Source organism: Amblyomma mixtum, chromosome 10, assembly GCF_055824585.1.
Source record: "Amblyomma mixtum isolate Tamu chromosome 10, ASM5582458v1, whole genome shotgun sequence".
Taxonomy (NCBI): Eukaryota; Metazoa; Arthropoda; class Arachnida; order Ixodida; family Ixodidae; genus Amblyomma; species Amblyomma mixtum.
The window spans coordinates 185,056,472-185,074,136 of record NC_143021.1 but is presented as its reverse complement, the minus strand read 5'-3'; the positions used below and the strand labels follow the sequence as shown (position 1 = coordinate 185,074,136).

General features: G+C 46.9%; 1 protein-coding gene and 1 pseudogene across 1 annotated transcript; one reads left to right on the top strand and one right to left on the bottom strand.

The window, feature by feature from the left end:
* Positions 1-511: 511 nt before the first annotated feature.
* On the bottom strand, positions 512-2,951 carry LOC149327933 (uncharacterized; annotated as a pseudogene).
* A 1,097-nt stretch (positions 2,952-4,048) lies between these two features.
* On the top strand, positions 4,049-16,896 carry LOC149327932 (solute carrier family 28 member 3-like). Its single transcript, XM_089565010.1, has 5 exons — positions 4,049-4,059; positions 5,000-5,105; positions 9,358-9,438; positions 14,029-14,154; positions 16,747-16,896. The coding sequence occupies exons 1-5, from the start codon at positions 4,049-4,051 to the stop codon at positions 16,894-16,896; spliced, it is 474 nt and encodes a 157-aa protein (XP_089421136.1).
* The last annotated feature ends 769 nt before the right edge of the window (positions 16,897-17,665 follow it).

Sequence of the window (17,665 nt, the reverse complement as noted above, 5' to 3'; positions counted from 1 at the left end):
CCGGTAGCCTCATGGGGCGCGGTTCTTAATGCAAACATCGCTGCAGGCAGGCACAGCTCCCAGTCTGTTTTACTCTCAAAACACAATGCTCTCAACACACGCTTCATGACGGAGTGGAGCTTTTCAACGGAGTTCGACTGAGGATGGTACACGGAGCTATGTAAAAGCTTTATCCCACACCTTTCCAGAAAGGCCGTGGTCACAGCGCTTGTAAACACCGTGCCCTGATCTGACTGAATTTCCGCAGGAAAACCGACCGGTGCGAATATGGACAGTAGTGCATTAACAACCTCAACCGAGCTGAGTTCTTTAAGCGGGACTGCCTCGGGGAACTTGGTCGCTGGGCAGATCACAGTCAAAATGTGTTTGTGCCCTGATGTTGTTACCGGCAGGGGTCCCACTATGTCAATAACGAGCCGTCTAAAGGGCTCCGTAATGATAGGCACCAACTTCAACGGCGCTCGCGCCTTGTCCCCCAGTTTTCCCACACGCTGACAGGTGTCACAAGTCCTTACGAACTGCTCTGCGTCACGAAAACACCCCGGCCAATAGTATTCTTGCAGCAGACGGTTCTTAGTCTTTTGAACTCCCAGGTGCCCGGACCACGAACCTCCATGCGACAGGCGCAACAGATCCTGACGGTAGCACTGAGGACGACCAGCTGATCGAACTCTACTCCCCTACGGTCTAGATACCTCCGGTACAGGACACCTCTTCTTTCTACAAAACGTACCCTTTTCTGTGCGATCCCTTCTCTTACATTGCAGCGGATATTCTCTAGGCTGCGGTCATTTTTTTGCTCGGCTATCAGATCAGAACTGCGGACTTTTAACAACCTATCAAGTCCATCTGACGTCGGCGCGATGAGCAGGTCTGCCGATAGCTCCTCTAGTGTTCCCGGGTCCGGGATTCTCTCTAGCTTACCCGATGCCTTCAATGATTCAGGCTCCCTTCTGCCCTGTGCGGATATGCTGTGAACCTCAGTGTGCTGTACCTCCGACCCTTTCTCCCTGTTCGGCAACGTCGCCTCCGCAACTACCGCCTTTGCAGCAAGCTCCCGAGCTCTCGATCTGGTCAAGGCCTGAACGCTACCCTCACCAAACACGAGTCCCTTTTCGCGCAGGAGGTGATCGGATCTGTTTGAAAATAGGTACGGATACTGAGGGGGGAGCATAGATGACACCGCGGCCTCTGTCTCAAGTGCGCCGAAAGGTCCTTCAATACGCACTTTTGCTACGGGCAGACACACGCTATGTGCTTCCACGGCTTGCTTGATCCATGCGCACTCGCCCGTGAACATACCGGGTTCTACGAAAGAGGGGTGAACCACATCCATCGTCGCCGCGGAATCACGAAGCACTCGGCACTCTTTCCCGTTCACGACGAGGTCTCGCATGTACGGCTCCAGAAGCTTCATGTTCTCGTCATTACTGCATACTAACAAAAATACGAGCTTAGTTTTCGCTTCGGGACACTGCGCCGAAAAGTGTCCCGGCTTCTGGCAAGTATAACACACGCGCGTTTGCCTTGCCTCGAACCTCTTCCTGCGTTCGTTGTCGGCTGCCGCCGTCTCTGTGCGCTCGGTCGGATCATTTTTACTCGCATCCGCACCACGTTTGCCCTCCTTTGGTCTGATGGGCGTGAACTTCGGCCTCTCAAACTTCGAGCCGAATTCACCCCTTTGACCGTCCCTGGCTCCGCGAGCCCGACGAATCACAAACTCCTCTGCTAGCTCAGCGGCTCTCGCCACGGTACTAACGTCTGGCCTGTCCAAGACCCAGTACCGCACGTTTTCCGGTAATCGTCTATAAAATTGCTCCAGCCCGAAACACTACAGAACTTTCTCGTGATTGCCAAACGCTTTCTCTTCTTTAAGCCATTCCTGCATGTTTGACATAAGCTTGTAGGCGAAATCCGGATATGACTCGTTTTTGTCTTTCTCAGTTTCGCGAAACTTCCGACGGAGCGCTTCTGCTGACAGCCTGTACTTTTTAAGCAGACTCGATTTCACAAGATCGTAATCCTCCGCCTCCTCTTTCTTCAGGCGAGCGATTACGTCGGCCGCCTCAGCGGGCAACAAAGTGAGCAAACGCCGTGGCCACGTTTCCCGAGAAAACCGCTGCTGCTCGCACGTTCGCTCGAAGTGAACAAGGAAGAAACCAATGTCGTCTCCAGTCTGAAACGACCGCATTAAGTCAGTCATTTTGTACGATACCCGCTCTCCTGCACCGTGTGCCTGACGACCTACGAGCGCGTTCCATCTCTATGTCGAGACGCTTCATTTCCAAAGCGTATTGACGCTCGCGTTCCTCTTTCTCTTGTTTTTATTTACGTTCAAGTTCCTCTTTCTCTTGTTTTTCTTTACGTCCGTGTTCCTCTTACTCTTGTTTTTCTTTACGTTCGCGTTCCTCTTTCTCTTGTTTTTCTTTACGTTCGCGTTCCTCTTTCTCTTGTTTTTCTTTACGTTCGCGTTCCTCTTTCTCTTGTTTTTCTTTACGTTCAAGTTCCTCTTGTTCTCTTTTTGCGAATTCCCTCTCCTCAATGGTCTCAAGGCATTCCGCAAGCTCGTCATCTTCAGCCTCTAACGCAAGAATAGCCTTCAGCAGTTCTGGTTTTCTGAGTTTGTCTGATACCTCCAGACCCAACTCTTTCGCAAGCTCCGGTAACTTTGGTTTGCGCAGCGTCTTCAAATCCATGGCTGCTCCGAGTGCTGCTTCTCTACTGCCCGCTATTGTCTTGCTGCAACTAACCCAGCAGCAACGACAACCCAATTGCCAGCTCTGTTCCTGACACTAACAAAAACCTGGCAAAACTCAGCAGAAGGAAGTCCCGCACTCACCAAACCTCGCAGCCAAGAATCCAGCGCCGTCGGTCCGCTGCAGGCAACCAGTCAACACACAGGGCTCGTTGCACTGCCCCCGACTCGCCGTTCTGCTGCTCAGCGTCCCGTTGTCCGCAACAGCCACATAGCCACAGTTAGCACTCCCCAACTTTAGAGCCTTGGAGAAGGCTTTACAAAGAGTCACCCTTTTGTCAGATCCATCGACGCCCGTGTTAAGGCCAGGACATATTGTAGCATATAGCTGTGAATGAAATTGACCATAACATACGATGTAATCGCGGTGCTCGACAGCAGTCGTTGTGTTAGACGTGTTAGACGCCGGACGCTTTCGGCGCGCCCACCGGAGAAAGAATTTTACTCGAACACCCTCCAGAGCGGAAACTCCAGCCAGGGCATCCCAGCGCATGGTCTTGGACAGATGGTTCGAGTTGTTCGAGCACTACTGAGATCACATGGGTAGGGACTGCAGCTTAGCGTTTGCTGCTGTGCCTAATCTCTTTCTCAACGCCATCCGCTTCTAGAAATTTTAGGGCTGGTTCACGTTCAGGATTTTTTTTACAAAATATGATAGTGTTCTAACGTGGTTAAACCGAGTAGACGCGTGAAAGCATGTGCTCATCTACACGTGCACACAACCGTGCTTCATGATATTAATCTTCACAATCTCTCTCCACTCAGCGCCAGTTTGCGCGGCGCTACTCCAATCTTATCTGAGCTTCTTTTCACTGGTTGCAACTTGCGCGACGCTCCTCCGTACAAACCCTTGCTTACCCGAGTTTGCCCGATGCTTCGCACAAGATTCTTTGTTGGGACATTATTAAGTAATGCTTTCGCACTGAAAACTTCGAATACTGGATATTGCAAAGTACTTTTGCGGTAATAATGAAGGAAGTGGTTAATCGTTCCGATACGTAGCAAAATCTTTGTTTTAAAGCGTTTTCATCGCTCGCATCGTGTAGTAAAGACTACTACAGAAAACCAATGGGAAGCGTTTTTGACGGTAGCAAAAACGTTAAGATGCAAGCCTTCCTACGGGAGATATGTACATATATTGTTTCTTACAGGGAAACTTTGCAATACACGAAAAAATCGTGTGCATAAACTATGTCAGATTCTCTGGGTATGTATATACGAGCGCGTTCCTGGTGCAATGGGATTCTTGTTCAGGCTACGTCGAGGAAAGGTCCCGGCTTTCAGGAAGCCATGATGTGCGAGCAGTGAGCTCAAATGTTGATTACATTATAAGTATCGATAGCAGAGTACTTGGTGTTGAGTCAGTTTTGACAACTTTTATATGTATGTCTTTCTTAATAATTGCAGAAGTTTTATAAAGTCCAGTTATTCTGTTTCTACGTTTGTCATCCGTCGATCGTCTTCCACTTTGTCTGCCAGGCGTCCTGCGCTAAATTAAATCGCATCTTGGAGGAGCTAAGGAAAAACCCTAGCTTCACTTAAGTTTGCGCAAAGTGCACTGAGATTAATATTTTTCCAGTTCAGCGCATTTTTCCGCATATCAGTCTCACCTTATAGGCGTTCGTGGTTACTAGTTATAGCCGAGCTATCCAAAACAGTAGAGAGTTATTTGTGTGCCACGGACTACTCCTTTTTGGATAAATACGAATATTCTCTACCGAACAATAAAGATGTTCCTTTGGCTGGCAACACTTTCTGATGTGGCAACTCCCAGTGGTGCGGCCCCGTCCACGGACGAGTTACAGTTGTCGTAAAGTTATGAACTGGTAGTATTTGTGAGAAGCGGGTTGTTGCACAAAACACTAAAGAACTCCCTCGGCCCTATTTAATCCCTGCCAATGATGAACGCTTTGCCCAGACGAAGACAAGTCCCCTTGTCGAAACGTTGGCTCAAGCAACTTGAGGTTTTCCCCTCCCTTGTTCATTTTGTGATCCCTCGGAGAAAGTATGTTAAAAAGGAGTGTCAGATGTTCACGTAGCTGCTGGTAGTGCAAGAAAATGCTCAGTTACAGCTATTTCAGTACGATTCCACATATCGGTTCCCAGGTGTGAGGCACGGCCAGAATGAATGAGTCCTGAGCGTTTTTTTTTTCGGGGATTTCATTATGCATATGTTACTCCGGTGTCAGTAAGCGGCCTCAAGTGAGTGCTGGGGGTCAGACTGTACCTCGTCAACACACGCAGGGCGACGAGCTTCTCGAAACAAGGTGGCCGTCTCGTGCTGGGCTTCCTGGTGACTGGGGAGTTCGAGGATACGGCTGTCTCCGTCACTCCCGGCTTTGCATTCGCGGTAAAGTGTGTTTGTCTCGCCACTATAGACGCAGCTTACAGCCGACTTCGACACTACTGTTGTCTGGATTGGGTTGGCAGTTAGCCAAGACCACATTTTATCTACCCTGCTCCACCCGGTAGCCTGGTAGTGAAAATAAAATTGGACTGGACAGCGTTTAAAACCGTTACTAATTAAAAGGCCTACCAGAAGAAGCATCCCGGTACGTTAAACTGTGTCCAGTTGCTGCTCTAGGCCCGGTTAGGTGGACGACGAAGCAGTTTGTCCAAGTAGAATGAAAACTATGTGATGGAATGACACGCTGGATGAAATGAACTTTCGGTGAAAGGCAGCGAGCCGAGAGAGTGAGTGATGACACGCTGTGAGCACAGAAGGTTGACCTCATGAAATGGGAAAGAGGTGTTAGAGAGGAGGTGTTGTGTTTTATGGCGCATGTGCAACTAAGGCTATCATATGCCAAATAACAGAGGTGAAAGAACATAGACGCGCATCTCTGTTCCATGTTGTGCCATGTCAGGAAGCACTCTCTTAAAGCGCGTGCACTCACTGGCAAGTTCAAGCATGTTCACAAAAATCCTGTTCCTTCTATTTCTGGTTTGGTTTATTGGAGTTTAACGTACCAAAGCCACTCAGGCTATAAGGGACGCCGTAGTGAAGGGCTCCGGGAATTTCGACCCAAATCAAACCTTCTATTTCTGTGGCTCCAGAGGTATACGTTTGGCTTGGTTTATGGGGTTTAACGTCCCAAGCTGACTCAGGCTATGATGGACGCCGTAGTAAAGGGCTCCAGAAATCTGACCACCTGCATGGGGTCTTTGACGTGCACTGGCATTGAACAGTACAAGGGCGTCGAATATTTTTCAACCGTCAAAATTCGACCGCAGCCGCCGGTACCGAACCATCGTCTTTCAGGGTCAGCAGCAGAGCGCCATAACCACTGAGCCCACGCGGCGGCTCACGAATTCTGAGGAGAGTCAGTTCGCGTAGCATGGTTTGAAGACAAGCATGCTCTAGAGCGCAATTCAACAGAATGTTGTAAAAGAAGACATCTGGTCCCCCTGCTTCAGAGCAGTTATTTCAGGATTGGTGTACGCGGCTAAATTGCGTCAGCGCGCAAAGCCTCCGTGAATGCCTACCTACCTTCGTAAAAGTAATGCGGTCCGTTGAACTAGGACGCTTGCTTTTCTTTTCTTCTACAAAAGAATGTCAGTTGTTATGTGAAGTGGCGCTCCGCAAATGTATTTCGCCTTTTCCGCTTATGCACAGCATTTCAAGCCGCTCAAAATTCGCCTCGGACACGTGGTGAGGCCTCCAGTATTACAACAGTAACTCAAACCCATACAACGAGGAAAGGCATTGCTCTTTAACAGGGATGTGTGGCCGTAGGACTATAAATATCAAAATTTCAGAGAAAAAGTGTGCAGTGAGTCCTATGAAGAAGTGTGCACATTTTTTCTAGGCGGCTTTAAAAATGCGAAAAATGGCTCCAGATTACGTACACCTGTCCACCATCCTGACTGCCATGAGCGGTTGATGATGATGATGATGATGATGTCCTCGGGATGAGCGGTTCTAATAAGCTCTCCCTATTCGCTTCATTTTCGTTGGTTATTCGCGATGAAAAACGACGAGCGCTTGTTGTGGGTTCTACACCTTTGTGCGTTTGTTTTCTGAGCTGTTCACCGCACGAGCATATAAGGGAGCTTGGAATTCTTACTCAAGTATTGCCGTCTTCTTCTGAGCAGCCGTGGCGCCGTAGTGGTTTTAGTGCTCCGCTGCTGGCTCAAAAAACGCGGGTTCGATCCCTTCGGCAGCGCTTGAATTTCAATAAAGGCGGAATGCTAGAGGCCCATGTACTGTGCCATGTCAGCGCACGTTAAAGAAATCCTCGTGGCCGAATTTACCGCAAGTCACCACTGCGGCATCTGTCATAGCCTGATTCGCTTTGGGACTGTAAACCTCATAAGACCAAAGCCAAGCCTTTGTCGTCTATGCCCTGCGGACGCCAGTTTCTTTGCTCTTTTCCTGTTCCTTGAAGATCTGCAGGCACTAAAATTTGGTGCTTTGATGCGTTAGACAATGGTATACATGGAGCAAGCCGTGGAATTCAGCTGCGACCGCTAAATATTTCATAACTGAATTTCTTCTTTACATTCTTTAAGTTTCGGTTTCACGAATCAAAGCAGGCTAAAAAAAGAATGCCAATATCAGTTCTCATACATCGTTTGTTGTAATTATAGCACGCAACTACGAATTGCGTTTATATTGCAGTTTTTCCGTTCCTCCCCTGACTGAAATTTCAACTGCACGTCACAGACATCGCTCGATTCACCGAAACAGCATGAGAGAAGTTCAATTACAAATTGTTGAGCGGTCATAGGGGAATTTCACGCGGTGATTCATATATTGTAACCTCTAACGCGTCGTTTTAAAGAAGAAAACATGCAATAAAATAGGTGCCTATTGTCTCGTAACGTTATACGTACCTATCGTTTCCCTTCCCATATCATCCTGTAATGCGCGGAGATTCTTATTCTCCGCCAGAAACACAGTCGCATGACCAGCAGTCGACCGGCTTCGTCATGTTTGCACAGAATAGTGAATAGAAAGCAGCTAGAAGCCAGAAAAATAGGTCTGCCTGCACGCTTCGTCATTGAAAACATTGCTGAGAGTTCTACAATACTGTAACGCAAGCGTGCAATCACTTTTTTTTTAATGCGATGGTGCAGTTGACGGCTAAATTCTCTTCTCTCTTTGTAGTCCTTGCCTACATCCCTTCATCCACAACATAAGCAAAGGACAATCTCCAACTGGGGCTCAACCACTGCCGCGCGAAGACATAAGGGAGTTGAAAGAAATAGATGAGAACAAAAAAATAATGCAAGAATAGGCTCGTCATCATCATCATCATCATTTATTTGACCCTTAAACGCCCCTGGGGGGGGGGGGGTATTACATAAGGGGGGAGAGTGTACATTGAACATGACTCACATTGGTGGGGAAAAAAAGAACACACAAAAAAAACACACACAACAAAAGCATAAAGAGAAATAAAGTCACGAAAGGGAAATGAAACAATTTATACAGCAAGATAACACTGCACGTCGCTGCAATTGCGTCATTGCTCCAGAAGCAGATGCCGGCATGCAAGTCTTTAAAGAACAGACATCACAAGCGCTGACTCCGAACTGATAATTTATTCGCAAAATGCTGAATAAATGCATCCTAACAAAACAACTAAGAAGGAGAAATCAATGAGGCGCATCTAGATATTACAACTCGCTTTCGTGCAGGACACCTAATGGGTCACTAACAGATGTGTGCTCGTTCTTACAGATATGAGAGGCCTCTATCTATAAGAACCAGCACAAACGTATTAGTGACCCCTCAGTTGTCCTGCACGAAAGAGAGTTTTCATATCTAGACTCACCTCATTGATTTCTTCTTCTTAGTTGTTTTGTTAGGTCCTTGAAGCTTATGCAAGGGACACTTGCTCATGTAATAGCGCGCAATTAATGCGACACAACCAACACCAGCCTTCTTAAACTGGTCGTAATTCCTCAAGCCGGAAAGTGTGAGGAGGAAAGGTTTAGATAAATTACACAGAATGAGAACTATTATCCGGATATGGATGCAGAATAGTCTTAGGAGATGAGCAGACAGAATATTTGAAATAGCTGCAGCTGCTTCAGGTTCTGGAACGCGCAGAGTGTCGTTCTTTGTTATGTGTTTTTATTTGCGTTCGAATAAAGTTCGTAGCCACCCTCGCACATGCTTTTAATGTACGCTTTACTCTCTTAGAAAGTTTTGTGTGTGTGACAGGCTCGTCGCGTGCAAACCTGTTTGCCTGACCAATGGAAAGATGCCCAGAAATAGGCGAAGGATTCATTTATTCAGAACAATAATTGCATTGAATTGCCCTCCGTGTACTTTAAAACCGAACACAATGCATCGCCTCCGTTATTTCATTGGACATGTAGGCGTGAGTGGTAGCTTGGTTAGTTTTCAACGCAAGCTCACCACGAAACTAGTGCAGGTATCAGTGCATCAATACAAATGCAATGAAATCATGCTTCACGTTAAAGATCCCCATGTGGTCGAAATTTCCGGAGTCCTTCACTACGGCTTCCCTCATAGCCTGAGTAGCTTTGGGACGTTAAACCCCATAAACCAAACCAAACCAATGAAATCATGCCTCCATATTTTCATTCAACGAAGCTTCCTGTAATGCGACCCTTGCTGTCCTGCGCAGATCCTGCCGAACGTGCTGTTCCTCGGCTTCCTGGCAAACCTACTGTTCTACTACGGCGTAGCGCAGCGGGCTATCTCCAAGGTGGGTTGGCTGGCGCACCACTTGTTGGGAGTGACCTGCTGCGAAGCTATAGTCGCCCTGGCAAACATCTTCTTAGGAATGGTAAGCCAGCTCTCCTTCCATTGCAGACAGTGGTCGGCACAGCCCTTATATGTATTGCGTGGACGAAACAAATGCTTTTGTACGCCGTCCTAGCCTTTTCTAGGCGATGATGAGCGGAGCAACGTATTCATAACTTCATCAAAGTGAACAAACTGTTTAGCGAACTGTTCGCAAATAATGCGACTGTAAAATGTATTTGGGCGTTTTCCCTTTTTCCCAGTTATACTTTCCATGTGTTCAGAGGCGTCCGAGATAGGATAAAGCGTCACAGTTTTATTCTTGCCTGAACGGCACCTCTGATATGAGAGATGAAAGGAACTGGACCAGCAGCAGCGGCGTATTGGTGTTACGGGTATGGTCCTCAGGTGCTTATATTGTGTTAGTATTAATTTTTCAGTGAACCGAATATCTTCCAGCGCCTAGGAAATTCCATCATGCATTACGTGCCGTCTCTTGAAACTTTAATCATAGCGACGTGATTAAAATGTCAAAACTTGCCGATATGAATTCATCAGTTTTAACCCTACGTCCTCCAAACGCGGTCGCTGAATGCTTCTAGGAAGCACAGTACAAATAACAGCGGACAATTAGTATTATGCATCGAGGAAGAGTGATACAGAGTGAATCGCGCGGTGCGAAAAGTCCGGAGTGGAAGCTTTCGGAATTGCTGCCAAACCAATAATTAACCTGAATCACAGGCTTCAAGACGGTGCCCTCAGGGCAGCAAGACATAGGGCTCACTGCTATTCTGTTTTTAGCGCAGTAAACGCAACCAGAGTTTTGCCGTACTTCTGTTTTCTTTGTTCTGCTTGCATTCTGTTATCTTTTTTTAACGGCCAGAGAAATGGAAAAAAAGTGTGTGGGGATATTTGGTTAACAAAATCTGTCTGGCATATAAAAAATGTGCATTTGCCTTTGCACGTGTGAATTAGGGATTTACTTTATTTTATCTGCAAGCTAGTTACTGAGACTGACCTACCTGAAAGACGACGAAAATTATCAGTGGACCACAATGTTCTCCCATTGGTATCATTGACTCGTCGTGCGTCAGAATACCGTACCGCTTACCGCAATCACTGCAGCACTCCCACGAAACCCAGACGACGAATTCTTCGTTATCACCTGGCCCTCACTTCATGACGCATCAAAAGATTAACCTCACCGCGTGGCAAAGAGCGAGATCAGGGATTTTAGAGTTTTTAATGGGATCCAACTCTGGAAAAGCTGATTATTTTCAACAATCGGTCAATCTCATCGGCGTCAGCAAGCGCCGAATCAGCACAGTCCTGGCGCTTTCTTCAAAAAAAGCAATATTTTTGACTTCTACATTAAAGCCGGGTTCATCCTATGCTGCTATAAACTGAAAAAACTTGAGTGCTCGTAAGGCTTCCGACTAGAGCACTGCTTTACATGTACGAAAACCTAAAAGTGTATTTAAAGTAATTCCATCATTCCTCGAAATTACTCGAAATTACTTGTAATTGGTTTGGTTTATTGGGGTTTAACGTCCCAAAGCGACTCAGGCTATGGGGACGCCGTAGTGAAGGGCTCCGGAAATTTCGACCACCTGGGGTTCTTTAACGTGCACTGACATCGCACAGCACACGGGCCTCTTGAATTTCGCCTCCATCGAAATTCGGCCGCCGCGGCCGGGATCGAACTCGCGTCTTTCGGGTCAGCAGCCGGGCGCCGTAACCACTGAGCCGCCGCGGCGGGGCGAAATTACTTGTAATGTTTTTACTTTTTGTAAGCGGTAACTGCCAAAGCATTCCCGTGAACTTTGGGAAAGCAATTATAAATGTAATTTCATTAATTTTCAAAAGTGATCTTGCCATACATGCTCGTCGATCTCGGACGCATCGCATCCCATTAGCCTCCACGCCGTCCATCATAAACTGCCCTGTGCTATAAGCTTTGTAGAACTACGGCAAGGCAGAGAGCGCCCCACATCTCGTCCTATTAAGTTCCCAATTGATTTACTGCCGCAAACGTCAGCCTTCTGGTCGGTGTGGATGCGCGCGAACCAGTATTAAATCCCTCGTTCATTATATCAACCGCATTACATCCCTCTGAACAATAAGACATCCAGTGGCCGCAATACAAATGTAATGTCGCCGTGCATCGCATGCAGTTCTGTACTAAGCAAAGTGGAAGTTTAGTCTAGTGGTCTAGTTGGTAAGTCATGATTTGGAGGGGAGCTTAGCGCGACAGAAATAAGTCCTGTGTCCCTCTCATGTCCTTGTTCCTGTCGTACTAAGCCCCCTCCCCCCTCCCCCAAATCATATCTGTATTGCATGCACCCAGATTAGCCTTGGCCAACGGATAAATACTGCGTTCAATGGGGCCAGCCAGGATGATTCAGTTCGCTTCAGATTGTCCTCTTATGAGCGACATCCTTCAGAACGATTTATTAAAATTTGTAGCGCAAACATAAAGAACCACATGGAGAAGGCACACATACGCAATCGCTAACTGATTTTATTGCTGAAAGGTGGCGCCTTATATAAAGCGAAAAGACCTGTGAAAAGCATGGGAAAGATACATAACAAGGATTGATGATACAGCCAACTTAGTAGGACACATGCGCAGCGAAGCAGAAGTATAGCGGACCAAATAAAGTTTGTTTAGTTTTCTCATTTCATTTCGTCAACAATAGTAGCCTCTAGGAAGTCTAACTCGGCGGCAAAACTGAAGCACTCACTGCCAAGTTTCGTTATGTAATAAGGTTCTCAAGTTATGCGCGCCGTCTTGTCTGTACTTTTTTCATGAATCTTTGTATCTTCCACTTACGTGCGCAACTAAATCTACGCATTCGTCATCTAGGTTCTTTAAATTTACGGCATGTTCTCCTACGTAGTCATTGACGCAACGGCCAGTTTGGCTGGCACGAAACTTTCAACATGACATTGGAATGGAGTATACCACTTCAGTAGAACACTTCACAAACGGCGTTTCATGATTTTTGTTACGTCTCCATTCTTTGGTATTGCACATCCGTGGGCATAACTTTTACACTTTTCTGGGGAGCCGAGAAAAGAACTGCCTTGCCGTGCCGACTTGCCACTTTTTTGACATTCTGCCATATTCGGTGGGTGCAGGGCACAACCTCAGGCCTAGGGGCCTTTTGGTGATCTGCTGTTTTTCTTCGCATTGCGTCTTGCAGGACGGTCTCAGAAACGGCATTCAGGACAGAATAGGGAGCCCCCTTAGCCAAAAGCCGGCTCATCTGATTATTAAAACATGATGCATTTGATGTTGGCAGGATTTTTGCAGAGCAGATTTCATGCACAGCGACGCTATTCCTCTTTTGATTGTTTTGAAGTGGATCGAATTGTCCGGCAACAACTCCTTTTTGGCACGTGGATAATAGCCCAAACAGACATATCCTTCAGAGAGCATCATTTTAAGATCTAAGAGCTGTAAAACAGACTTCCGTTAGTTCATGGCGGCTAAAACTCAATCCAAAACCATGTTTGTTAAAAGTAGCTAGAACTTCACTTACTGTAGAGGTGTAGGTGAAGTTGGTCTTCTGTGTTAGAAGTACTAAAAAAATCATCAGCATACCCAAAAACCTTAAAAACCAGCCACCTTTTAAAATCTTGATATAGAAAATATTTCTACCTGTACTAAAAAATGTCGCAAAGGACAGGAGCCGCACATGAACCTATGCACATGCCATTGCGCTGAAAAAATGGCCCACTGCAAAAATGCGCACGTAAGTTCAAGGGATGCATGGCACTGTTTGAAGGGACAAAGATTCTCGGTGAAAGTATAGAGAAGGTGACGCGGACAGTTTAGAAGCTTATCACATAAGGAAGCTGGGCAGTGAATGATTCAGCCCCCCGGCCTTACGTGTTTTCGCCGCCGCGACTAATTGTAGACGAAATGAAAAGAGGAAACTAAACAAACTTGATTTGGTGTGCTATTCTTCTGCTTGGCTGTGCACATGTCCAACTATCCAACTATGTTGGCTGTGTCGTCAATCCTTGTTATGCATCTTTCCCATCCTTTTCACAGATCTGTTCGCTTCATATAAGGTGTCTCATTCAGGCATGAACTCAGTTGTCAGTTAGCGCTAGTTTATTTTGCCGTCTCTCTGTTGTTCTCTGTGTTTCCGGTATAATTGTTTACTAAATCATTATGGACCAAGTAGCACAAAAATAACTTTCAATTCTTCACAACTCCAGCGCAAGCTAAGCCATCGTTTTCGGTAAAATGGACGCGCAGTGACGGTGTTCAATTCCTTCCAACTAAAGATTTACATGGCCCATTGTTACTGAAATTCTTTTCGGTTACAGAAATAAAGTAATCACCAGGATGAAATATTATGCCATTATAGCACAAAAACGTTGTACATTATGCCAAAAGCAGATTTCAAGTATTTTAAGCTCAGGAATGACGGCAAATATGTGCCTTTCATTTGCGTTTCTCGGAAAGGTTGCGCTCTGAGAGGTGCAAAAACAGTATTCCATTAGTAACAGTCGTCGCCCCTCCTCTCCCTCGTTGCAGAGCGAGGCGCCGCTGCTGGTGCGTCCGTACGTGGAGCGGCTCACCCGGTCCGAGTTGCACTGCGTCATGACCGTCGGATTTTCCACCGTGTCGGCCGCGGTACTGCCCGCCTACACCAGCCTTGGGGTACGGCTGCCTATGGCGGAGTTGTCGCGCTCCACCGAACGTCGTTTCATTGCCTCGGAAAAATTCTCAGAACAGTTATCACATTTCCCTAGGGAAGTAATGCGAGATTGAAAAAAAAAAGTCTGATCTGCATATTGCAAACACTGACTGCTTGTGCCAGCGAATGCATTGCCTCCGATTGACCACAGCAGCCTTTCTATTATAAACGAGCCATCTTTACTCCCCCACCTTCTATCTTTCTGCACTTCAAACCTATCCTCGATTATATGGATAACTACCGCAGTCCATGGCAGAGACCAGAGCAAGAAGATTGGTTTCTTTGCAACACAAAGTTAACAATAGAGGGATGAGCCTTAGGGTGTGTAGACAACGTTTTGACATTAGGACAGGTCTTCTTGCATGCACAGGAACTTTCGAAGACATTAGTGGGCCTTACTGGTATCGAGACTTGCAACAAGTTATGGAATACAGGTGTGCTGCTGCAAACCGTGAATGTGAAAGTCTTGCCGCGAAATGTCATCGCAAAAGTATTGCCACAATTGTGGACCCAAAAATTGATCAGAATATTGCATGCATCGCCAAAGAGAACTTAAGCGTTGTTTCATGCAGCGCCGTAAATTGGCGAGCCCAAAAATTGGTTGCGACGCTAGTGACACCGGTATTTCGTTTTTTTGGTGTGTGTTTGCTGACTTATAAAACCTACATTTTTGGTGAGAGTGGTCTCTATGGAAAGGAAGCGGGCTTAGTGACACAGGCACGATTCTATATGTTCGCATTGTGTCCTTTACACTGAATACTGCTGAACCACAGGAGCGGTGGTGTGGTGAGTGAACACTGCGCGTCTCCCGTGTTTCTTATGGGCTGCACGGATATATTTTTGCCGCCATAGGCTTGAAGAAATAAAGTGACGAAGTATGGTGCTAGTGTGGGGTGGACGAGGAGGACAAAGTGTGGCCGGGCGCTGGCCCTTAGTGCAGGCTCCTTGGCTGTCTCTCGCTGCATATATCTGCAACCACTTTTTTTAAAGATATATTTCTACTCGTTAAATTATTTCAGGGCTTTTCAAATACCACGAATCATGACGCCAGTGACGACTTCATCGGTATCTCTCATGCAGCTACCTAGGAGTCGCGAGCAAGCGGTCCTCGTACAAGTATTCCTCCATGTAAAATTAAACAAAAAATATAATAATATAAATAATACATAAGTCTTGGCACTGCATCTGCCCTCACCGGGGGCTAAGTATTAATACGGGACGGTAAGCTCCTCATTACCAGGAGCTCGGGACAAGGGCTTTTAGTTCCCTTGGCTGCAATGTGGTGCCGTATGGCTTTAAACATTCAAACAGTGTGTTGACATCAACCGTAGCGCAAAAGAAAGATATTGACCGAGCGGCTGCACAAGAGAATGTGATAGGCCGCTAGGCTCAGCGCACTGGATGGGCGCCGTCCCATATTTGTGGTAATGTTGCACATCCGGTAGATAGTCCACGGACTTCTGGCCCACATAAGGAAGTATACGCGAAAAAAAAATACTTCCGATTTATATAAGGAACGCTGTTGGTGACAAGCATGAGAACAAAGTCCTGCAAAGCTTTTAAACTGCAATTTCCCTCATTACGACAGAGCTCCGCAGTTAACGCAGTGGCACTATTCCAAAAGGCGGTTTCGTTTATACGACATCCGCATAAATGAAAGCGAGTCAATAGGCCGTACTTCCAGTCAGCAACAACAAATCCGCTCACACAAACGCAAATGATATTGTCAATCCTCAACAACTACCGCGCATACGTCAGCCATTTGAGGCAACGGGGAAGTCAGATGCAAAGCCACCATTCGCCCGGCATCGGAGCGAAAAAAATTGGGCTCAGCTTAATGATTCTTGCCAGGTTATTCAGCGAAGGCTGTTGCTGCTTGTTCTTCCTCTGGATAATGACTTGGATGACTCAGTGAACCACAAGGAGAGCGTCACATTACAGCTCTTACTTTCTCAGCTCATTACAGCTGTTCTTAGCTTCATAGCTCCTCTTCCCCTCAGGTGCGGCTCTTGAGATTAGACGTGACTTTCGAGGCTAATATTACACGCCCACGCGGACAAAATTCAGCCGAACATCCGTCCTGCAATCCATTTAAATAACATTATATTTGCCAGTGGATAAAAGCCGGAGTTTCCCAGTATGCCGGAGTTACCGAGTATGCCATTTTACGACAGCGCCGCTTATTGAGGAGAAAGTCGAATGCACAGTCGCTGTCGTGAATGAGCTAGGCTGAGCTAAAAGGAAGGGAAATGGGGACTAGACCCTTATGCCAAGACAGCTGGGGATGTGTGGATAAAATCAGAGAGATAAACATGAACAAAACAAGTCTGAATCATCTTAACGACAGTATGTGATGTTTAAATTACTGGTCGACCATGGTTCTTGTATTTCACTTTACCATTGGATCCGTAAATGGAAAAACGCAGCCATAAAAATTTCAGTGCATTTCAGTGCGCGCCTATAGTTATGACACTCTTTTGCTCTGCAAGCAAGCCATAATGATTATTTGATAAGCAGAAACCTGACTCTCCTTAACCTTTTTTCGCCAATCGCAGCTCAACTCCATGGACCTCATCGTGGCGTCGGTGCTGTCCATGGTAGCGGGCATCGCATCCTCGAAGCTGCTCTACCCGGAGACAGCGCTCTCCATCACGGCCCACTACAACATCGACGAATACGAGAGGTGCACGCTTCGCATCTATTAAGCTCGTTTAGGTTTGGTTTATGGGGTTTAACGTCCCAAAGCGACTAAGGCTATGAGGGACGCCGTAGAGAAGGGCTCCGGAAATTTCCACCACCTGGGGTTCTCTAACGTGCACTGACATCGCACAGCGCACGGGCCTCTAGAATTTCGCCTCCACCGAAATTCGGCCGCCGCGGCCGGGACCGAAACCGCGTCTTTCGGGTCAGTAGCCGAGCACCATAACCACTGAGCCACCACGGCGGGTGCATCTATTAAGCGCCCTCCCAACCAAACTGTGCATTCGAATGACGACGTCATTGACAGCACAGAAAACAGAATCTGGACCGTCGTCCTAAATCAGGAAGTGACGCGGTTTATCATGCACCAGGGGACGCAGCTAGTCAGTCTAAAGGCTACGCCTTTATGCTTTAAGATTTCAGCACATGCTGAACTGTTTGTAGTTAACGACGCTTACGCTGTAGGAATTAAGCGCTGTAAATGTAGAAATGCGAGAGACAAATGCGAGATCTGACAGATTCGTGCGCACCATACCATGGCTGGGAGACTTTTTGACTATTTTATGCATTTTAAGCAGAGCCTCTGTGTGCTGTACATGTAGATAAGTCAACAAAGATCCAACAGTACGGCGCTGACGTCTGCCAATGACTAGGGTGCGGCGACGTACCTTTTTCGGCCGGTCGCGAGAAGGGAGGGAGCTGTCGTTGTTTCACTGACGAGTCACTACAGCGGGTTGACAACAACGCATCAGTCGCCGAAAGGAAACATACAGC